This window comes from Lissotriton vulgaris, chromosome 2_1 (genome assembly GCF_964263255.1).
Source record: "Lissotriton vulgaris chromosome 2_1, aLisVul1.2, whole genome shotgun sequence".
Taxonomy (NCBI): domain Eukaryota; kingdom Metazoa; phylum Chordata; class Amphibia; order Caudata; family Salamandridae; genus Lissotriton; species Lissotriton vulgaris.
In genome coordinates, this window is record NC_141687.1 from 527,725,537 (window position 1) to 527,749,939 (window position 24,403).

Here is a 24,403-nt window from a genome sequence, read left to right on the forward strand (position 1 = left end):
GTCACATAGCTCATTGGAGTAGATGTCCTGGGCCTCTAGTCTAGTGGGTACCGTAAGTTCTTTATATAACGAGAAGAGTTCTTTAGTGGGGTTGTCTGCCAGTTCTATTCTTTCCCTGAGATAATTGCCTTTAGTAGCTCTCAAGAGTTTATGATATTTTTTTTGTTCTGCTCTGTAATTAAGCTTGCTTTCTGAATCATAGTTTTTTCTCCAGGAGCGTTCAAGCTTTTTACATTTCGCTTTGACCTCCTTGAGCTCATTGGAGAACCAAGGAGCGGTTTTAGTATTTCTTACGGGGGGTTTCAGTGTCCAAGGTGCTACTGTATCCAGAGCTTTGGACATCCAACTCTCATAGTCATGCCATGCTTCCAGAAGGGTTTCACCAAAAAGCAGTACATATGACTTTGGACTCTGCAGAATACTTATTTTCACCTACTCTACAATGGACTTTAGTGCGTGTCTGGAATCTGTAGGCCTTGTGGAAGTCATTGGGAAGAGGTGTGGTGCCGCGGCTAAGGCGACTGACTCCGGAATCTGGGGATCACGGTTCGATCCCTGGCACCGGCGGCAGATTAGCCCAGCACCATGTGACTCTGGGCAATACGCCGAGACGCCGTAAGGCATTTGCGCGCTTTAGAAATTTTATAAATAAATAAATAAAATAAAATAAATAAATAGCTTGCTTAATCTTCCCGACGGCCCCCAGCGCCTAGAGACCCTTATGGGTGATTGTGCGCTTTACAAATGTGGATTATTATTATTATTTTTAGCCATGGGCCCCACATCCCCATAGGGGAATAATGAAGTGAAAACACAGTAAAATACACTGACTTTCCCTGGCATGTTCCTTCCCAGGGTATAAAGCCTATTCCATATCACCACCCTATTCTGTATAAGTCCTGCCACACCATTCACTCTGTAGCTGCTCCTGGACTGCGCACGCTACGAATCTCTCCTGCGCAGCTCCTACACGTGTGCACACGCATGTACACCTGTGTCTGCATGTAACCAGCACAGTGTCCCATACTCCAGCTGCTGCGCAGCGGCCTAGTCAAGCCAGGCAGACACCAGTAAAATCTCCATGCAGTCTCCTTCATTATGAGTTCACTGTGGATGAGTCCCAGATTATGAGGCTCCCCCACAGTAAAAGCTCAACAATTAAGGGCTCAAAAAGCGAAAAATCCAGGCGGGCCCTAGTGTCAGAACCACCTTCTAACACACGCCGCGCCCAGCTGATTCCTACAGGGAAGAAGTAGCCACTCTACAGTGGTACACTTCCCGTATTCAGCGATAACTATTTATAAGGGGTTCTGACCAGACCCCCCCTTACTCACTAGTTATCAGCTCAGACCACCTGCTTCTCCCATCCATGAAATCTCCACCCATGACCGGGATCCCAGACTACCCTAAGAACCCTCCAGGCTCTAGGGTATATACCTCCAGGTCACTCATGGTCTACATGGACTCAGCCTAACTAGGCCCACCTTTGCCTTTTGGCAGGCAACACTATGCCTATCACTTCTCTGGACAAGGGTACAGTGCCTCGGCACTGATGCGGTCTCCTGGGATAGGTCTACATCCCATCCCCGGGTCACTAGCTGGTCTCCCTTCCAGAGTTTGTTCCAACCAGGACCCTCTCTCCGTTTTGGTCCTTGCAACCTAAAGATGCAACTTCTCTGGACCCTCACCCTCAGCATGCCGCTGAGGTCATTTTGCTGCCACCACCCTTTCGGGATGACTGTCTTCTCTAAAGAAAGCACAGCCACTCATGCTTTTCCCACATAGAAAAGCTCCTCTGACCACTAACCTGACTCCACAAATAGGACCTCAGACCGGCCTCAATACCACACTAGCAGTGCTAGGGAGGAACACTGAGGGTGCCTCGTCAGACCCCCTAATTCTCATTCCCCCCGTCAGTAGCTCCACACGGAAACTACTGCGGGAACCTAGACCTCCTCCTTGTTCTCCGCTGCGAGAACAGGGCCTATGCACCCTTCCCTCCGAGAGGCACGCTCTCCTCCCGGAGTGCCCTTAGAGAGCCGGTGGGCCCCGAGTTAGCTAGACCGAGGCCCACTTCTCATGGCTCTCCCCTGTCTCCCGGCAGCGCCTTGGGAGACCGTCCAGGGACCTACGTGGTCCCTGGATGGCCTGCACCACTCCTTCTGAAGAACTGGGTCCCTTTACTTAAGATAGGCCCCACCTGCCTTCAGGGTAGTGCTACCACCCGCAGCCAGGGACCCTAAAGATCCCGACTAGGCCTGCACCACCCCTTTGTGAAACACAGGGTCCCTTCACTGAAGATAGGCCTCACCTGTGTTCAGGGTGGTACTACCTTGCAGAAGTCCACCTCCTGCCTCGAGCTAGGGGAATATCCCCATGCCCCTGGTCCTTGGGTCCAGGTCCCACAGGACCTACCTGACTGGTTACCGGCTAGGCATCGGCCAAGCCACCACTTCAGGTTCCCTCCACCAGCTCCTGGTCCTGGAGTTCAAGTCCCACAGGAACTTCCGGACTGGTCACCGTCCACCACTAACCCTTCAACTGAAAACTAGGGAGCACATCCCCCCCACTCAGATCTTCACTGGGTCAGTTACCTAGCCCACCTAGGGGCTACCACTACACACCATCACTCAAGAACTACCCTCCTTTGGGGCCACCCAGTGCCAGGGGCCACCCCTGGGTTGCTCACCTCCCCACCAGTTAACCTGGGGACCTGCCGGACACTCAACTCTACCATACCCTCCTCCCACCGTGGGAAACGTTTGTTAGGTGCCTAACCATGGGAACCCCTGGGGTGTTACTACTTGAAGTGAAGAAACCTCCTGCCCCACCCTTCAAGTGGATTTGACTTGCGCCAATAGCAAGAAACTTTCAGCGGGGGAAAGATATGTGGGGCCCCTTCTGTGGAAACCCTCTGTGCCCTTAAAAGCGCGGGAACCTCCCAGAACCCCCTTTTTCTCCTGTCCCCCATAAATATCAATCCACCCTCACACCCCCCCTCTGAGATGTAGATATCAGTTGCTGTTCCTGTCTCTTGAGGAGACACCCTCCCCATGCAGGTGTAGTGTTAGAATTCAAAGGTGTACAATATGGTTTAGAACATTTGCATGTAATCATTTCCTGGAAAGCACCATCCCTCTAGCACATGATAATCAACATAGCACTGTCATATCAATACAGTTTACATTTAAACTATAATATCTTCACATGACACATATGGGCGCAGGGCTTTAAATTCCCATACCTTTAGTTCAAATAACCAAAACTTTGAACCCTTCTCAGAGCCTCGCGCTCTCCCATTTGCTCATTACTGCATAGGTGATGTGTGGCTAAACTGGACTTATCAAATGCTATAAATGCACGCCAAAATGGGATACTATGTTTCCCGCCACTAGACACCAATGTTGGAAAACGAGGCAGCATCTGTGAGGCCTGCACAAATAACATGACACATTTGTCCTTCACTGGGAACCAAACAACCTAGGGCAGCACCTGACTCTCAGAGGGTAGCGTTGCAGAGCAGTCTGAGGCTTACTCAAGGGAGGTGGTGTGGGCTAGTAATCACCATTTGCAGGTGTGCAAAAATAACACTCAATAATTGATTGTCCAGTCTGTACTTTGCTTTATAAAAGTAAAAGTACATTTATTAAACACACACACCACTCAATACTGTACACCAATTTACAAATATACATAAGCTGTTGGAATTACTTTGTGACATTGCATAACATCTCCACCGCTCCCGCAGGGGGGTGGAGTCTAATACCACCGCTCCCATGTATGCACATCATCTTGCCCCCAATGCAATTAGTTGAACCTATCCTGGACCGAGGGCCCTGTGCACTGGCACCATCCCAGTGGAGTCCCCCTCCCATTACCTCAACAAGCATTAAATAGGGATACACCTGCCTTGGTGACACGTAACCCTGACCAAGCATCTCCTACTGACCCTAAAATATACACCTCTACATCTTAAGGGCCAACAGTCTGAGGTCTTCACCTAAGCGCAGCAGCAAGACTACATGTTTACGCACACTTTAGAATGACAGTACTCAGCACATTTGGATATCATTAAAAATGCATTGCAATTACAGCCCCTAAAGGCATCACAGATGATCACAGGATTAAGTTGTAAATACCGTCAGACACCATAGCAGGAGTGGCTAGCCACTTAAATCCACTTTGCTTGTGACATCACCTTACACCAGTATTTCACATTGAACATCAGTCCCTCTAAAAGAAATAATCATTTATAAATGCATTTCAGTGCAATTACGCCATTTCACCTCCAGCGGATGCCCTTCTCGAGACATCTCCAACTCAGCCCTTCAATGTTTGATGCACTTCTCAATGAACCCCCAGCTGTAGAACAAAAGTTCCAGCCTAGGAGGTGATGCAATCTTCGCTGAGCGTTAAGGGGTTATTCTTTTTAAATCCTCAAGAAACTTAGGGTGGGACTTAGCTTTGTTCTGGGGGCGAGACTGCGCTGCTCCAGCAGCTCCCCCTAGCACCTTTTCACACTCAAGGGTGACCCCTCTCCTCTGGGGGCCACCGAAACGCCAAAAACAATCCATTCCTCATGCCTTGCAAGGCATTATGGGGCGCTTCAAGCTCCTGCTGCTTTCTGGGGCCTCGGTGGGGGGCCCGGTCCCACCCGGAACCCCAGGTAAGGGTATGCGATGCGGGGAGCCCACTCCCGGCCGCTCCGCACTTTGGTCGGGGGCCCGGTCCCACCCGGGACCCTGGCTCCTCCTTCCTTGTCCGGGGCCCCGGTCCCACCCGGGATCCCCGCAGGCTCTCCACGTTGGAGGGCAGTCCCCGGGACCTGACCCACCCCGGGGGTCTTTTCTGGACCGGCGGCGGAGCCTCACGCGCTTCGCCATCAGGGGGCCACAAGTCAAAGGTCTCTCACCTTCTCGGGGCCATATTGCAGCCCCTGGAGGTCCGATCTGCCCCATTTTCGTGTCTTCTTGCTCCTGGCAGTGCCCCCCCAGCCACTGAGAGCATTCTCCTTCACCCATCGGGTCCCCAAGAGCGTGCATTCTGCAGGGAGCGGTCTGCACTGGCTCCCTGCGCCAGCCTTTCGCCTGGCTCTCCTCATGCGCCTCTCTTCTCCCTGTGCAGAGGCCTCTTCTTCTGCGCACCGGTCCTGGGCTCTTCTTCTGGCACTGTTAGGGGCCTGGGGGGCATGCAGGGGTGTCCTCCTTCCAACTGCCCATTGCACCAGGCACCAGCACCTTTCGTCTCCGCAGACCACACCCCAGAGAGAGCTTCTCTTCCTCTGCAAGTACCTTTTAAAAGTTGAGTAGGGGGCTGGCAGAAAGTCTCTGTGGGTCCTATGAAACAGCAACACATCACTTCCCTGCCGCTGCTCCCTCCTTGTCCAGCCTCTGGATTTGTTCAAAATGGAGTCGTCCAGTGTCTCTGGCCACATAGCCTCTGAAACCCAACTCTTTCCTTCTTGGTGCAGCCTGGTGCCTGGCACCCAGTGACAGCTGCTAATGGATGAGCCTGTAGCCCCACCCATCTTCTTCTTTGTGGAGAGGAGGCCCTAGCTTGTGGAAGAAAGGTTATCAATACATCCAGCTGAGGTCAACCCTCAGCCTGGGTCTGGTCAAGGCTGGCTCAGAGAAATATGACAGTTCTGTATGACCCAAAAGCAGTACATATGACTTTGGACTGTGCAGAATACTTATTTTCACCTCCTCTACAATGGACTTTAGTGCGTGTCTGGAATCTGTAGGCCTTGTGGAAGTCATTTTAGCCATGGGCCCCACATCCCCTTAGGGTAATAATGAAGTGAAAACAAAGTAAAATACACTGACTTTCCCTGGCATGTTCCTTCCCAGGGTATAAAGCCTATTCCATATCACCACCCAATTCTGCATAAGCCCTGCCACACCATTCACTCTGTAGCTGCTCCTGGACTGTGCACGCTAGGAATCTCTCCTGCGCAGCTCCTACACGTGTGCACATCCATGTACGCCCGTGTCTGCATGTAACCAGCACAGTGTCCCATACTCCAGCTGCTGCGCAGCGGCCTAGTCAAGCCAGGCGGACACCAGTAAAATCTCTATGCAGTCTCTTTCATTATGAGTTCACTTTGGATGAGTCTCAGATTATGAGGCTCCCCCACAGTAAAAGCTCAACAATTAGGTGCTCAAAAAGTGAAAAATACAGGCGGCTCCTAGTGTCAGAACCACCTTCTAACAGTTTTGTTGGGCATTCCCCACAGGCACTGGGCGCAGCAGTGACCAAATATACAAATATACTATTGCAAAGTTAAAAGTGCAGACTGAAAGACTACTGTCATTAAGTAGCAAACAAAACGCTGTGGGGGATATTTACAAGGAAATGGTGCAGAGTGGCCCTGCATGCTGTTTAGCAGGGCTGGGTTGCCTCATTTTAAAAATGCAGGGTTGCGCCGTATTTACAAGAAATAAGTGATAAAAAAAGCTGTCTAGAGTCATCACAGATACCCTTGCGCCATAGTGCAAGGGTGCCTGCATTGCAGGGATGATTTCCTGCAACGCAGCCACCCTTGCACCATAGTGCAAGGGTGTCTCTGTTGCAGAGAATAATTGTTTATGTGTAGGAAGGTGTCCCTTCCTGCACATACACAATCTTTAAAGGCGATTTGCTCTGTACCGCTACTGTTTTTAAATGGGTTTCTCCGTTAGTAAGTTCATTTTAAAATACTTTTTAACTTTCTATGCTAGTCACTGCTGTCTTTTTACTAAATTTGCACATATACTTTACATTTAATTGCGATACTTGCACATTTACCTGCCTTCTGGAGGTCAGCTCCCCAGTCCACTGCCGTTTTGGGGTTGAGTGGAGGGTGTGGAGGCGCGGCGGAGGCATTGTCAGCTTCCAGTTCTTTCACTATTTAGAGTAGATGTCAGCACGGGTGAGCCTAAGGCAAGCCCGTCTGCGCCCGGCCGCGCCCGCCCAGGACCAGGGGCAGGTACCCCTGGCCCCACTGCATTGGAAAAGCTTACTTTTTCTCGCCATGAGCTCCTAATGTTAAATGAAACCAGTAATGCGCATTGCCAAGACCTACTTAATACTGTTAGTGGAGAACAGATATGCTCCCATTTTAAGTTTAGTCTTTGGCCACAGTTGGGGGAGCTTTACGAGGCTCAATATCTTCAAACTTTTAAAATGTTCCTCCTTAAATGTAGATCCTTACCCAAACATTCTCTGGAGATCAGGATGTTCCTTGAGGATGAAGCCCCAGATGCCGTTTTCCTCACGGAAACCTGATCTGGTACAAACTTTGCCACCAGGCTTTAACATTAAACGATATGAGTGGGTGACAGGGAAGGGTGGAGGTGTCGCTATAATTCATAAAAGCACAATCAAATGTAATATCAATCACAATACTATCCTTAATTGTGAAAGCCTCACATTCAATCTGTAGTTCTCTGCGACCCATGCCTTTGGCGGGGATCACTGACAGAACATCGACAGACAAAATATCGAGAGGACAAAATATCGAGGTCAAAATATCGACTACAAAAATATCGACTTCCTATCTTCAAACAGGTAAGTACAAAAAATATTGACTCTAAAATATTGAGTGTAAAAAATATAGACTGTCAAAATATCAAATTTTTTAAATGTCTTAAAAGTAAATTAAAAGTAATATAATGATAAATGAAATTAATTTAAACATATTTAAAATACTTAAATAAACATAAAATTTAGAAATAATTAATGTAACTTTAAAAAATATATATTTCTAATACATATATATATATATACATATTATTTACAAAACATGTACAATATTTTTACCGTAGGATAGCGAAAGGGTTACATTTACTGTAACGACTCCAGTGAGTGCAACAGTAGGTAAAGTGTTGGATAGCGCAGGTGTAAAAATTACTATTCCCACTCCAGAGAGTGCGACAGTAGGGAAAGCGTTTGATAGCGTAGGGGGTTAAAATTACTATTCCAACTTCAGTGAGTGCAACAGTAGGGAAAGCGTTTGATAGCGTAGGGGTAAAAATTACTATTCCCACAAAACCCTCATTACCTCCTATCAGCCCTCGAGGGAGCTTCGCTCTCGTAACCATAACTTGGTAGTGGTTCCCAAAATTAAAAGAACAAAAAGTGGAGGAAGATCTTTTGCTTATAATGTGGCAAAGCTTTGGAATTCTCTTCCACTACACCTAAACTCTGAACCCCTTACCGTGCCTTTTCGTAAATGTTTAAAAACTGGGCTCTTTCAACAGTAGCCCCATAAGTCCGAATGTTTGTCTGCTTGATCGCTAGCGCTGGGATGCCCAAGGGGAGCTTTGCACTGTATAAATGCTTAATATTAATAATATTTTCTATGTGTGCTGCAGAATGCAGCGCACATAGAGTAAAAACTAGGAGAAACAAAGGTATTTCTCCTGTTTGCGCCAATGTAACGCATGCTATTCAGTGGCATTCATTTTTGGGGCTGCCTCAGATTCACACATCCTTGTAAATCTGGGGCAGCGTCAAAAAGCAATTGGTTTTGCTGTGGAGCGCTCACAGCAACACCTATTGATTCCTGCGTGAAACAGGACGATATTTACAAAGCAACGTTAAGCCATGCTAAGTGGCTTAATGGCACTTTGTAAATATGGAGCAGGGCATTGCGCCACTGTAGTGTCGAAATAAGTGACATTTCTGTGGTGCAATCCCCTTGTACATACACCCCTAGATGTGAAGCCTAGAGTACATTCCACTAGAAAGAAGGGGTTCACACTAACGTTCATGGCTAAGGTCTCATAGCAGAACATCTGCAAGGCAGCAATACAGTGTTGAAAACACACATTTATGATAAATTATTGTGTAGCTATAGAAATATTCAAGGAGGTAGAGGTTGGACAATGATTATTAAGACATTTTTTCTCCTCCACGTCCTCCTCAAACCCACCTCCACAGAGGAAGTAATACCATTAAATAGTGTATGTACAGCATGTGAATCTAGAAGAGACTTCACACTCATTTTGGTTTAATGAAATGGTGCTGGCGAGACCGCTAGAGCTGTCTCTAGGCCAGGCCCTAAAATGAAATACATTTCCACACAAATCAGGACAGCTGGTAACCATGCTTTACAACTCATAATTGTTTTGCAGAATAATTCATGACTGCAGGCAGGAAAGAAAGAGAGTTTGGAGGCAGGATCTACAGCTGCTCATTTCATGTGTCTCTAGGACGCCAGAGGATGAAAATGTAATGTTTATTCTATCTTTCTTTTCTGCTGCAAAGTGTAATAGTATTGCAGCCCTTTATGGCACCACAGTACAATGGTGTAGAAAATATACCTGCAACACCAACATTTTTGGCACATGAAAAACGCCTTTGAAGTTGTTACTTTTAGCTCAAGTCCGATTGTTATTATGTTTTAATATGTAAACCTTAAACCAATTGCACTTTGGCATTTAATTCCTAGTAGTCGTGCAACTATTTTTTATCGATTTAACATGGGAAAGCGTAGTTTGGAACTACAGGGTTTTTTGCGTGTTTTTATATAGCGCTAGAATCACTCCCGGGGGAGTATCTCCGCGCTTCGACCGCTGCGAAACCCTTCCTGGCTTCCCTGAGAGATGGTCCCTTAATGGGTATCTCCAGGGTGAGACCAGGCATCCCCGGCGGTCTGGTGGGGCCGTTAGTGAAGATGAGGCAAGCTAATGCCCAGAGTTGCCGAGTGTGATCGCTGATCAGAGTGGGCACCGAGGCGAGAGAATTATCGAGTCCGCTGACCCTGGTCCAGAAACCTGCCGCGTCGGGAATCGAACCCTGGTCCCGGGCCGTCCTCTGCTCTCGGGTCTGCCGCCTCTAACCAGTGAGCCACACTACCTCAGACACAGACACAACCCTTTTAGAAAACCTTGAATGTAGATCACCTTAACCTTTTTAAAGAAAACTACTCTCCTCCTCCTGTAAGAGTTTCCTAAGTCAAATACCAGATCCTATAGACAGAGTTTTCTGGGCATGGCTGAAGGCAGTGGCTTGTAGGCTTCCAGCAGAGGTGGTAAATGGGTGATGGTTGTCGGAGCCCAGACCTGCACCCTGATGGAGCTGGGTTAAGGGTGACTGAGTCTGTAACAAAGCAAACTGGGCATGGCTGCAGCCTGTGCACCACGACTCAGGGTAATGGGAACTGGACAGATGATGTGGTTGGAGGACATGTTCTGTGCCCAGAGAATCTACAGAAATTAGAATTTAGTGAGCTACAGACCAATAAATCCACCATGCAATGCTTAAGAAACCACAAGCGTCTCAGATAAAATCTAATTTGAGGACATTATTACTGATATACTTAATGGTGCCATTTCTGATAACATCTGCAGACCTGCATGAGGCCATGAGCTGTGCTTCAGAGGGGAATGTGATGATCTAACTGTAAGATTTTCTCAGAAATATTAAAATCTAAGCTGGAATGCATGCATCCTTTAAGGGCGGCACATCTGCACAAACAGTGTCAACTGTACTTACAGGCTTCATGGTTAACTTTGTCAATTTCTGTCATCAACGCCACCTCCCGTTCTATGATGCTGAAAGGCAACAGAATAAATGAATGATTATCCAGCCTATAATGACAGCAGTCATTTCAAAACTGAACACTGTTGTGTCTCTTGCCAATGCTTGGGCGCCTGCGTTTACATACATCAGACATCTACTCTACACAGCACAAGTACTTTGAGGTTTCCTATCTAAAAACATCTAAGGAGTGCTCCATATTTCAAATATACATTTATGAGCTTTAGAAACTGTAAGTGGCACTCCACCAAATTTGTATGTAGGAACTGCTTGTAAACATCGAAATATGAGATACACCTGTATGACCTTTATGAACAACATCTGAAGGTCAGCTCAGCAGCATCTCCACACACTAAATATATGTTCAGTGCTGCAGTAAGACCTGCACGCACAAAATCTATATCTAAATTTAGAAATTGCAGCTAGATTTGGGCTCACCAAGTGTATGTAGATAAACTGCAAGTACCTATTCACAGTACAAGACTATACTCCATTTATTAACCGTGACTGCAAGTAGACTGACACCCACCAAGGGTATATTTTGGAAGTCCAGCTTAAAGCATCCTTTAAAACAATCCTTTCTTGGTAAAAGAATGTTGAATATGGGCGGATTCGATTCTAAATCAAAGACTGTCTTTAAGAAAGCCCTGCATTGTTCTGTTCTGGGCCAGGAACAGGGATTCAACTCTGCCTTTCTGTCACACAACACAACTAGTAAAAACTATCCCCCCCTTCAAAAATATTTATTAATCCGCTTAGAATTAGCAGAGAAGTATTTATTAAATAACATATTTGAAAGAATAAGATAAAAAAAGGTGTTCATTAAGATGGACAGCTATAACTCCTGAGAATGGAGGGAAAGAGGTAAACCACATGCTGCCCGTAGCTTATCATAGCTTCAAAGAAAAACAGTAACTATGTAAAAAGTACCCTTGATGGTGTAAACCATACCCCCTCACAGTTCTTCCAAATTAGAAGGTTGTGCACCCCAGTGTTGCCAACAACTGAAAAGCTTTAAACAGGACTAACCAAGTAGTTGATCAGTAACCACAGCAAATTACCCCATCTCACTTAGAACAACTCTAATTATGCAGCAAATGCATAACAAGGACCGCAAAATCATCTGCAGTTGACAGAAGTCTCATGACAAATTTATAGCATATTAAATGTGATTGCCATAAAGATCACAAGAATCTTTTCCTTAAATTAAATTTACAGAATCATGGACAATGCCTTCCCATCACAGAACAAACAGCCAATTAACTAATGACCCATTAACAGAGTTCTTGATCTTGCTATGGCTACTACGTTAAGGATGTCTATTATCTCTCCACTCTTTTCTCTGCATATATTGGGATTCATGACTGAGGACAATAAACGTCTCATCTTCATTTTCCTACAATAGCTCGAGACCTAGGATCAATGCTGCCTCCTTTGGTGATGATCTATGATGCCTTTTATTTTTTATGTAAAATAAAAATCAATCTGAAGACTCCATCTGGAGATTACTTTCTCACCATTTGCCTTTTTAGTGATAGGGTTAAACAAGGGGGATTATATAATATAGGTTTTGCATAGCCCCGCGTCACACTAGGCGATGCAGGGCGGTGCAAAACCTACAATGAGATGTATCAAGTCATGCAAGGCCACCCTGCTTGTCCTTGCACAGCTTGGTAAATCTACTGTAACACAAGACAGCGCAAGTCTTCGATTGTGCCCAGCATGTCTCCTTCTGGTACCTGAGCATCTTCTTGCACCGGAAGGACAGGTTGAATTTGCAGTATGATTCCTGGTGTTCAGAAAGAGGGAGAGGTTGCAAATCTCATGCTGTTTGGACTTCAGATATTTAGGGTTACATGTGGGCAGAATAGAAAAGGAGACCTCTCCATACGCTGACATTCGCCGAGGCTGAGTCCTTGGTAACTGAACAAAATACCGGCTTGAGTATCATCTATGGAGGCGACCGGGCAAATCAGAGCGAAGGCGACTGTAATTTTCCTACTGAACAGATGAACTGAGGAAGGCCCCAAAGTCGACATAAGCAACCCAGTCATCATAGGAGCTGCTGCTTACCACATCTGAATCCAAATGGTTGAAAACAACAAATGCAAGTATTGAGTCGATGCCCATATGCACAGTGGACTCAGGAAGAAGTCACTCTACAGCCCGTGACTCGAAATGTCTTCACTGAAAAACAACTAGTAATGTCCCGATCCAATACAGGAGTATGCAATCATGTATAGCTACAGCCACACATGTCAATAAAATATTTCTTTTAACCTAATTAGCATTATTAATAGCGACATATAGAATTAACAGTAATTTGATTATTTTTAATATTAATGCTTCATTACCTTTTACATCTACAAATGGGTTAATACAATATTTAAAAATCAATAGTTATGTTTTATTTGTAACACATTTTTCAACATTAAATCAAATGTAAATACATTTTGTTTTACAGTTTAAATAATGTATTTATTTACACTTGTTCCTATGGGGATTTCTTTAAAGTCCCTACCTCCAGTAGTTTATGTGGAAGGGTGTTGCAGTACCCGAGAGTGACCATGGGTGGTGCTGGACTTACTCCATATGGCCATGTCTGAACTGGGGTGGTGTGGAGTGCAAACAAATGATGGATTTAGGCCCAGATCTCTGTACTGGGGTGAATGTATGACATTGTTCTGCATTCTGTCCATCAACTGTTGTTTTTGCATTTGTCACCCCGAGTGGGATGGCTATGCTCAGACGTGAGTCCCATGCTCTCCACACCTCTGGAGTCAAGCTATCCTGGCTGAAGACGGCTGATAGCCAGAAATTGGTCCTAGGATACTTGATTCCGATCCAGGAAAGACTTGGCTTGGCAGTTCGGGCTGGACTGTTTCCATGAGGCACAGGGTCAAGGCTGATTTGCATATGGCCATGTCTGAACTGGGGTGGTGTGGAGTGCAAAAAAACGATTGATTTAGGCCCAGATCTCTATACTGGGGTGAATGTATGACATTGATCTGCATTCTGTCCATCAACTGTTGTTTTTGCAGATGGACTTACTCAAGCCTTGAGCTGGGGTACAATTATGACTCTTTTGGTTTGTTTGTGGTTGTAGTAACTACAGAAGGGCAGTTTGTGAATAGGAAGGGGCTTACTCTTTTGTGGATGGGTGCATGTCACCCCTTCCAAAACCCTTCTGTAAAACCTCCTTACTTCTCTCTCTTAACCCCTCCCCTTTTGTATTATGTTTTTACCCCTTTTCCAGCCACTGCCCTCTGTACCTCCGACACTTACTACTAAACTTAGTTATACAGAGATCTCCGCAGTGGGGCGAAGATCTCCACACATAAACAGATAAGAGCAGAGATGGCGACCTCTGCTCATAGGTATGTAAATACCAATTTGTAGTATTAGTAGTACTACTGTAGTACAACTAAACATACCACAAATTGCAGTTTGTGAATAAGCCCATTTGTGTATGAATTTAGGAACCTTGACCTGTGCATCTGGAGGTTGTTTGACTTTGTCTTGCTGCTTGTGTCTCATTTCTGGCTCTGTTAAAGTAATCCTCTTTTATTTTGCTCAAGGTACCTTCAATGCCCTATTTGTTGTAAAGGTCATCATCTTGATATTTTATCAATTGGATCTGCTTTTCTTGTGCCTGATTTTGCTTTGTTTGTTTTGAAAGTTGAGTAAGTCCTCTTTTTCCAGTTGTTTGGGTCAAGGCCATCATTCCGAGTTCCTAAAGAGTCAGCCTGCTTTCAGGAAGGCAAGACCATGTGCAAATCTGATTTGATTTCAATTTTTTCATTGATGTAATATTAACATTTTTCCTGTATTTCACATATTTATTTATTTGAGTGTATATTTTTCATTATAAATGCATATTGTATTTAGTATCGTTAGCACATGTATTGTCAGTACCATTTGATAGTTCAGCAATGATTTAAATATGTAATTCAAACAGTCAATAATATTTCGTAGAAGCAGAAGTAGGTGAAGTCGCATGCCGATTGTTATTTTTCATCCACTAAGAGGCTAGATGGTTTTCTAAAAAATCCGAAAAAGTATTAAGACTCTATACAAACAAGTTTTAGAGAGAGAAGAATGTTTACACTTCAAGGAGCTGAAATATGAGCGATAGAGTTCATGCAGACAGGTGTTGTAAACACCTTTTCGAAGGGCTTGAGCAGAGACCTGGGGCCGCCAGTCAGACTTCATTGGCTTGCAGGGACACTTTCTTCAAATTTCCCGTATCTCCATTGTTTTATCAACCTATGGAACTCATAAATGCTAATGTTGGTGCTAAAATAGCTTAGTTAGGAGCAGGACGGGAGCAGTTGGAGAACAAATGCAACTGAACTCTAAAATACTGTTATAATGTTGCAATTCTTTCAAATAAATCCGTTTATTATCAGCTATTGTTGCCACTATTCTATTTGTTTTATAGTCACAACTATATACATAACAGCAATAGGATAGGGTGTTGATTTTAATAAATATCATTAAAATATACTTTTGGTGCTTATTAATGAGCGGCTTGCGCTGCCGGAGCGTCACTTTTGTTGATGCACTGGCAGAGAAAGCCTCCCAATCATATCTATGGTCTCATAGATATGGTGTAGGAAAAACCCTAACAAAAAAAAAAAATGAATGTGTCCATCTGTAACAAAACTGGTGATCATGTAAAGACCGATGTCTCAGGTCTAGTTTGCGCTATATAAAACCCTAAAAAATAAAATAAAATAAAAAAAGTTTTTGTCTGTGCGTCAAAGAGGCGTTCCATGGGCTTTGCAGTGGGCTTTTCCATGCAACGCTCATGGATTTTGATGCGGCCCTAGATTTACTTAATAACATAAACCTGGGGCAGCGCCAAAACCTTATGCCTCCCTAGGTTCTAGGCAGCCAAAAGCTCAGGTCATATTTTGGAAGTTTCAGAAAATGTTTCACCATCATGTCTTCTCTCATAAAGACTCCTCCATTCTTTGTAATCACAACTTTCTCATCGGTTCTCAACACTTTCTCTGATTGACCTCTCCGTCCTAATTTATTCTTTTATCTTTTGCAAAATTCTTGAGACGCATCGAACACAGACTCCATAGACTCCCAAAGATTGACAACATGTAGAGGAAGCCAACCATACATGTTTTTTTTATTTGGTACGTTTGCTAAAGAGCTACTGTAGGAAGCTGGATCTCTATATGGTATACCACTAGGTGGTTATTCCGTACACAGAGTCCAGTGGGTTTCCCAAAAGTGTACAGGGCTCAATGTAAAACCCAAATTTCTCTATTAGTGGTAGTGTGGGCGAGCTGTCTTAGGCCTGAAACAGAGGAGTGTAAGACATTTATTGCACAACATTGACCAATAATGGACATACAGCTTAAAAAGAAGATCCATACCAATTTTAGAACAATATGCTTTGTTTGTATTTTATTTTAAGACCAATATAAGGTAAGTACGTTTTTAAATAAAAATACTTTTCACTTTCAAAAGTTGACACTTTCTGAACAGGTCAATGTTATCCTATGCGGAAAACAATATTGCAGTTAATCATGTATCACACTTACAGTTCCAGTCTTGGCGACCAAAGGTCAGCAAGGGGCAAATGTCAGGTGAGTACCAAAATTGCACTACCAGCGGCACAGAGGCGGATGGTGCAGAGGTCAAAATCAGAGTTCGGACCAATGCGTTTCAAAAGAGACTGGGGGTGCTTGAAGCCACACTGCTTGCATTTAAGTAGATCTGTTGCAGGGGGCAAGCTTTAGGGGTTAAGTTAAGCACAGGGGGGCCACAAAACTGCACAAAACATACACCACCAGCAGCACAGGGGCGGCCGGGTGCAGGGTGAAATTTCAGTGTTGGGCGCCCAATGCTCTTCAATGGACATTCTATTGTTGACAAACAGGCTGTAGTCGTTGCACTGGAGGTTAGAGGAGGGAGACCAGCGGCAGCAGAGGCAAGTAGAGGTGTAGAGGGTTGTAGGGTCACCGTCGATCTGGGCTCACCAAGGCGCAGGGGCTTCGGGTGCCGGGGTGCCTTTCAACATCTGAGTCTTCTTTCCAGAGCTGGTCGCAGTCAGGGAGAGCCTTTGGATTCAGACTGCAGGTGGGGGTGTGGAGATCCGGATCAAAGCTGTCGTCGTCTTCAGTCTTCTATGCAGGGACGTCTTCTTTCTTCTTTTGTTGTCGCAGATCTAGATTACAGGTTTGGGGAGCCACATGAATATTCAATTTAAGGGCTCTTTAGGAGAGAAGCAGGTAGGGCCAATGGGCACCAAGCCTGCGGGGGCCCGCGCATGCGCATTTGGTTGGTTCTCATTTGGTTGCATTCTCGTTGCAATGTACTATTGACATTGCTTCCCTTCAACTGGTTTCTCTCGCTCTGTGAATGCTGCTGTAATTCTCTTGAATTGTGTAATCCAAAATAATGGCAGAGCACGCAATAATTCAAGATGTATTTGACAATTAAGTCACTAGTCTTGAGAGAATTTCATTAGCCGATTGAGCATTTATCAGACTAACATTTAATAATGAGCTTGCTACCACAGGGGTGTCATACTCACTTCAGGACTAATGTGACCATGGTGGTTGAAACCTGTGGTATACCATGAAGTGGGCTTACATATGAAGGATGTGCTTTTTAAGCACTGGTTAGTCTGGTAGCGCACCATTATTAAATGAATATTGTTTTGGATTACTGTGTAGGTAGACATGGAGGATGGAGGGTGACGTGTTTCCAAGTTGTAAAAAGTTCTTAGGGTGTAGCTTGTTTTTTATTGTTTTGATACCTCACAAAATAATGATACGTGTGATGCATATGCTGTTTCATGGGTTTCTGTGGACTGCTCCTGGTGAAAGCCGCTTTTATCCATTTGTGGGTTTTTGACTAATAAAACTATTGTAACTCGTGTTCCAAGTTGTAGTACTTAATGTCATTATTCTCTTGATCGTAGGATGAATTTTCTTGCCTCTTATTTAATTGTGTCCTTGATGTGGGCTTACAATTATGTCAAGTGGCTAGTAGACTGTGGGTTCCCTGTTAGCTATGGGCCCTTTCAATACTAGGGGCTATTGATTCTAGATATTCCATTTGCCATCTAAAGGTCTTAAGTCACAGACTGGCTGCATAGTACTCTTGCTACCAAAGACTTTGAAATATACCTATTTGAGACCTTATGATATTTTGACACCATCAAAAACCTGTTCAAAGGATTCCAGGTTGTTCACGTTAGAATGAAGGACACATGCCATTTATGAAAGGTCATCAAATTTCGAGGGTTAAGCAAATGCCATGCTTCAGTATCACCCATGACACTTCTTTCAGCATCTGAGGCTAGGATGAGATCTGCGCAATCAGCGCGTCGGCTTTAGCCCAAACATTCAACACTCACAGTATGGATTCAGTCTGCCTGAGACTGGTAAGTTTGTCTTTATTCTACCCCAATGCCATGCTTATTTTGAAGGTGCATGTAACAGTGGTTAAGCAAATGCAAGCCCCTATTTAAAGGGTGCCCTGCTTGGTCATACCTCCAACTAACACCATAAGTGAATGTGCCTATGGACATTTTTGGTGACAAGTAGTGTCTCCCACTCTTTCGAATCTGTATGTGTTGTGCATACAGCCAGGCGGCTCTCAAAGGTGACTCTCTGTGCCTTTGGTCCAGGAGTGAATGAGAGTACTTCAGTTTTTGTGATACCTATCTTAGTGTTGTGGTAGTTGTTTACAATGTCTGTTAGGCTATACTTTCGCACCTTTGAATATCTTTCAAGTGTGAGCTCCCCTCTTGGACTTTTCTTCTATGTCTCACCCATCATTTAAATGGGGTTGGGAGGTGCTCTTTTACTTATATTTCTGCTTCCAGTTAGAATAAACATCCTTCGTATCTTTGCCTAACAAGGAATTACTTCGCTTTACACAGGCAACTCAATACACGTCCCTTCCCCTTGTAAATTATATGGTTCATATTTGGCGCAAGGTAACAGCATGTTTAACAATTACTCTAATGAGTACATGAATGATGAACGAGGAAGCTTGGTACAGTGCTTGTCATTTTTAATATAAGTATCTAAGTTACACTGAAGGAACTGTTTACGACTCTGTGTACCTTTAATGGAAATCAATCTAAATAATTGTGTCTTTGACTTAAGTGGTATTGTCTAGGTTTCCCCTTTTTCCCACTATGAACTGTTAACAAAATAGATTAATGCTAGTTCATATGCAGTGAGAATGTCCACCATATTCTTTCATCTTACAGGTAAGCCTTCATATTTCAAATTGGTGATCCCCCATGTATACAATGGGGTGCCTTCATACAGAAAAGTACTTTCTTTATCTTCCGAAAAAACCCAACATCTAAAAACCTAACAATTACTTTTTTAATACCTGTGTTATGCTGCATTCGCCTGGTCAAGTCTGAAAATGCTGTGATTAAATCGTGACACAAAAAATTAGATCGATCTCTGTTATGTATACTAAATCTGTCGGTGTCTACATAATCATACAGGGATTTATCCTGAGTCACAGTTTAATTAAACAAAGGCAATAAGGTAATGGCAGATTAATTAATTAATCAGCATTACAAAAGTCTATCGAGTGTCAAGTGAGGAAGCTGGAATTGGAATTCATGCCTCCTGGTTCCACAGTCAAAGGTGAAACCCAACAGCGACTCCTCTATCTGGGCGCCGGGGCGTTGCCCCCTATTTATTTTGATCCCCTAGCTCCCGTAGGACCCCCTGAATAAAATGAGTAATGCCAGGCCTATTTCTTTTGCCAATGCCTAATAAATTATAGGTTTGCACAACTGGTAACTAATTCAATTTCAATTGGAAAAGGCAATGCTGGCTCATTGGCAAATGTCTTATTACCCGCCCAGCCGTTTGCAGAACATCGCAGCCTCGTGATGTCTACGTGGTACTAGTACGGCAACTTTCAAGTTGCCCACACAGACTTTCGACCCAATCGACTCAAGGGCATCGTAAAAGTTAGTGGAGTGAAAATGGAGTAGAGGGAGGGTGAAGCATGGGGATAAATATGCCTTTATTATTTTGCCCAGGCTCACTTGAAAATATTGTCACCGAAGTTAGCATAGTACCCTTTTCGAGCCAAACCGATCAATCCCTTTATAAAACCCTCATCCAGTTAGACTTTAAAGTTTAACAAGCAATTGCCATCTCCAAAATGCTCTTTGAAAATGAAATAGGATAGCCATTAAAATGTGCATGTCTGCATGGGGTTACTTAAACTACTATGGCCTCGCTGATATGTTTGCAATTGCTCATATGATGCACAGGGAAGTTTGAAGGCTTGTCGGAAGAGTATGCAGTTGCCCAGGGCACACTTTCTAAGAGGCCCGCCCCATTTTTCAAAAAACATATTGTGCTCAGCGCTGTTGGCGGCCGTCAAATAGATGTGATTGTTTGCCGGTGACACTCTCATTTCAAATGTTTTTTGTGTTCAGAGCTACGGCCATGTTCTTATTTACCGCTGTCCTGTTTCCACGGGCCTCGGCTGGTGTGGTATGCCTCAGACTAGACTAGTAGTGCCTCTGAATCTATGTGTGTTTGGAGGGAACAAGTCCTAAAAAAAGAAGTGGGCGGGCTAACCAAATTAGGCAGTATGCAAGAGATATCAGGGAGTGCGACATCACAGGCGCAATATCACGGCACATGACATCATAGCGCACGACATCACAGCACACAACAGCACAGCGCATGACATCACACATGGCATCACTTGAATTGACATCTTTGAAAGTAGCATCGCAAGCTACTTTACAGGAAGTGGAATCACATGAAGTGACTTCAGATCTAAAGCCTTCACATATATATTTAGCAGGTCTATCATGTGTACGTTTGAGCACATTGCGAGGATAATAGCACAGTAAGCTATGGAAGCTGATATGTTACTTCTACACCTTGCAATCCCCCAGTTTTGTGTAACACTTCCTGTACATTCATTTACAACGTTAAATAATGTATTGTACATGGAATATTCACGTGTTGATGTAAAGCGCTCTGACACCCTCAGTCCTCTGACCTCGGTCGCAGGATCTCACTCCCCCAGGCAACTCTGCAGTTCTCCCTCGTCCTGCTGCCTGCCAGCCCTTCGCTGCAGGGTTCGAGCCCTCCCTGAGCCCGCCGGTCTGTATTGTCCTGCCGCAGTGTGACTGGTGGTTGTGCCTTGTCACCTTTTGTCCTGTACTGTGCCCGTTATTTTACTTTCATTTAACCTGTATTTTGTAGTTAGCGCAGCTGTGCCCTCTGTTGTTTACTGTTTCCTCCTTTCTTTTCCCGCCCTCACTGTCTCTCTCTACTGACCCCACCCCACCGCCCCTGCCCGCCTCCCAGCTGCTCGTTCCCCCCGTCCCCTACAAGTACCAGCCACTGCGGGAAGCACGCTTGAGTCCTCTGACCTCGGTCCCAGGATCTCACTTCCCCCGGCAGCTCCACAGTTCTCCCTCGTCCCGCAGCCTGCCAGCCCTTCGCTGCAGGGTTCGAGCTCTCCCTGAGCCCACAGGTCTGTATTATCCTGCCGTAGTGTGTCTGGTGGTTGTGCCTTTGTCCTGTACTGTGCCCGTTATTTCACTTTATTTTACTCTTATTTTAACCTGTATTTTGTAGTTAGGGCAGCTGTGCCCGCTGTTGTTTACTGTTTACTGTTTTTTTCCCACCCTTGACGTCGCTGTCTGCTGACCCCGCCCCTCCGCCCCGCCCGCCTCCCAGCTGCTCATCTTTCCCCCTGTCCCGTACAAATGGTGACCGCTGTGCGGTCGCGCAGTGGATGCACGAGGCGAGCATGCCAATGGCACGCCTGGGGCAAGCCTATCTGCGCCTGTTTGTGCCTGGACCACGCCCAGCACCAGACCCCTAGCCCCCACGAGCCCCACAGGACCCGACTCCGCTACGACGCCAACACCCTCCACGCACTAAACGCCGACCGAAACTCCACCTGCTTCTAGGCCACCCCGAAACTCACCCACGGGCCCTTCGCTTGCCGAAACTGCAGCTACACCAGCCAGTGCACACCAGCACGTCCTGCCCATCCCAACACCCCCTACCCATCCCAACACCCCAGGCCACACCCATCTCAGCTGTATACTACTCAACACCCACTCAGTTCACAAGCATGCCGTCGAACTCTGGGACCTGCTCGACTCCTCCGCCCCAGAAGTCCCCTTCCTGACGGAGACCTGGATGAACACCTCCTCAGCACCGGACATAGCCATAGCCATCCTAGACGGCTACAAAATCACACGCAGGGACCGGACCAACAACAAACCAGGAGGAGGAATCACCATCATCCACAGGAACACCATCAAAATCTCAACCAACACCGAAGAAGCCCTCAGCATGGCCGAACACCTCCACTTCAAGTCCACGTTGATCACAACACCACCCTCAGAGGAACCCTCGTCTACAGACCCCCGGGACCCCAACCACAGTTAAGCAAATCCATCACCGACCTCATCAGCACACACCCCCTTGCCTCCACAGACCACATCCTCCTCAGAGACCTGAATTTCCACCTCGAGAATGCCAACGACAACAACTCCACAACACTGATCGACAACCTCACTAACCTCGGACTCAAACAGCTCATCATGACTCCCACCCACTCCGCCGGACACACGCTCGACCCCATCTTCTTCGCTAGCCCTTACATCTCCTTCAGCTGTACCATCTAACTCCACTAGACCGACCATCGCTGCATCCACTTCACCTACCAGAGACAAACCATGCACCACCGCACCCAAACAGGTCCCCCGCTGCAGCTGGAGCAAAATCACTAAACACCAGCTAAACACCGCCCTTGCCTGACGCCCACCCATCTACACCACTGACCCCGACACCGCCGCCAGCAACCTCAGGCGCTTGATCGAAGAGTGCGCCAACACTCTCTCCCCGTTCAAGAAACCCTCCAACAGATACACCACCAAGAATGCCAGCTGGTTCTCCGCAGAACTCCTGCCCTCTAAACAAACCTGCCGAAAACTAGAGAAGAAATGGCACCGCGAACAGACACCGGAGAACCAGGAAGCCCACAAAAATGCCATGCGGCAACACCATCCCCTCATCAGAGCCGCCAAAAGGGCCTCCTTCAAGGATCGCCTCGACAACAACTCACACAACAGCAAAGAGCTCTTCAACATCGCGAAGGAACTCTCCAACCCCAGCTCAAACACCAACGACATCCCACCATCGCAAGACCTGTGCAACTCCCTTTCCACCTTCTTCCACCGCAAGATCGCCGACATCCACGACAGCTTTGACAACTTGACCTCCCCAACAACCAACAACACCTCAGACCCCACGGCCACCACCCACAGCAACCCCCATCTCACCTGGACCCACATCAACGACGACGACACCATCAAGATCATGAGCACCATCCACTCCGGCTCCCAGTCAAACCCATGCCCACACCACATCTTCAACAAAGCCAGCGCCACCATAAAACCCCATCTCCGCAAGGCCATCAACATCTCCTTCGAGACCGCTTCTGGAAGCACGCAGAGACCAACGCCCTGCTCCTTAAACCCAAGGCGGACCCGAGAGACCTCAAGAGCTTTCGACCCATCTCCTTGCTCCCGTTCCCGGCAAAGGCCATTGAGAAAGCCGTCAACAAACAGCTGACCCGCTACCTCGAGGTGAACAACATCTTGGACCCGTCCCAGTCCGGATTCCGCAGTAACCACAGCACTGAAACCGCCCTCATCGGCGCCACCAACGGCATCAGGACCCTGCAGGACAAAGGTGAAACCACGGCCCTCCTCCTCCTGGACCTATCAGCCACCTTCGACACTGTCTGCCACTGCACCCTACGCAAACGCCTCCACAATGCAGGGATCCGAGACAAGGCTCTGAAATGGAACACCTCCTTCCTCTCCGGCAGAACCCAGAATTTCCGCCTCCCCCTTTCCAGTCCGAGGCCTCCAAGATCATCTGCGGTATACCACAAGGATCATCCCTCAGCCCGACACTGTTCAACATCTACATGGCCCCGCTCGCCCACGTCGCCAAACTGCACGATCTCAACATCGTCTCCTACGCCGACGACACACAGCTGATCTTCTCCCTCACCAAGGACCCCCTCACTGCCAAAACCAACCTCCACGAAGGAATGAAGGCTGTCACCGAATGGATGAAGGACAGCCGTCTGAAGTTGAATTCGGACAAGAAGGAGGTCCTCATCCTCGGCTCCACCCCCTCAGCTTGGGACGACTCCTGGTGGCCAACCACCCTGGGAGCAGCACCAACACTCACCGACCACGTACGCAACCTGGGTTTCATCCTCTACTCAACACTCTCCATGACCAAGCAAGTCAACGCCGTCACATCCTTCTGCTTCAACACCCTCCGCATGCTCCGTAAGATCTACAGGTGGATCCCAACAGACACAAGAAGAACGGTCAGCCAGGCCCTCGTCAGCAGCAGGCTGGACTATGGAAACGCCCTCTACACGGGAGCCCCGGCCAAACTGCTGAAACAACTGCAACGCATATAGAAAGCCTCTGCCCGCCTGATCCTCAACATCCCTCGACACAGCCACATCACACCCCACCTGAGAGACCTGCAATGGCTGGCCGTCAACAAGAGAATCACCTTCAAACTCCTCAACCACGCACACACGGCACTACACAACACTGGACCAGCTTACCTCAACAGATGGCTCACCTTCTACACCCCGAACCGTCAGCTCCGCTCCGCCGATCGAGCCCTCGCTACCGTCCCCTGCATCTAAAGAACGGCAGCGGACGATTGTTCTCCTACCTCGCCGCCAAGACCTGGAACACACTCCCCATCCTCCTACGGCAGACCCAAGACCTACTTACCACCCCCCTCCCGCCCCCCAGCGCCTTGAGACCCTCAGGGGTATGTAGTGCGCT

The 24,403-nt window shown here is 46.5% G+C and overlaps 1 protein-coding gene across 4 annotated transcripts in view; it reads right to left on the reverse strand.

Moving 5' to 3' along the window:
* Positions 1-24,403, reverse strand: part of SPATS2L (spermatogenesis associated serine rich 2 like) — a 187,100-nt gene that overhangs the window by 38,273 nt on the left and 124,424 nt on the right. For all 4 annotated transcript variants that reach the window (XM_086955465.1, XM_086955464.1, XM_086955467.1 and 1 more), the window contains one exon: positions 10,480-10,538. In XM_086955465.1, the coding sequence (XP_086811591.1) occupies positions 10,480-10,538 (59 nt within the window). The remainder of the gene's footprint in view (positions 1-10,479; positions 10,539-24,403) is intronic.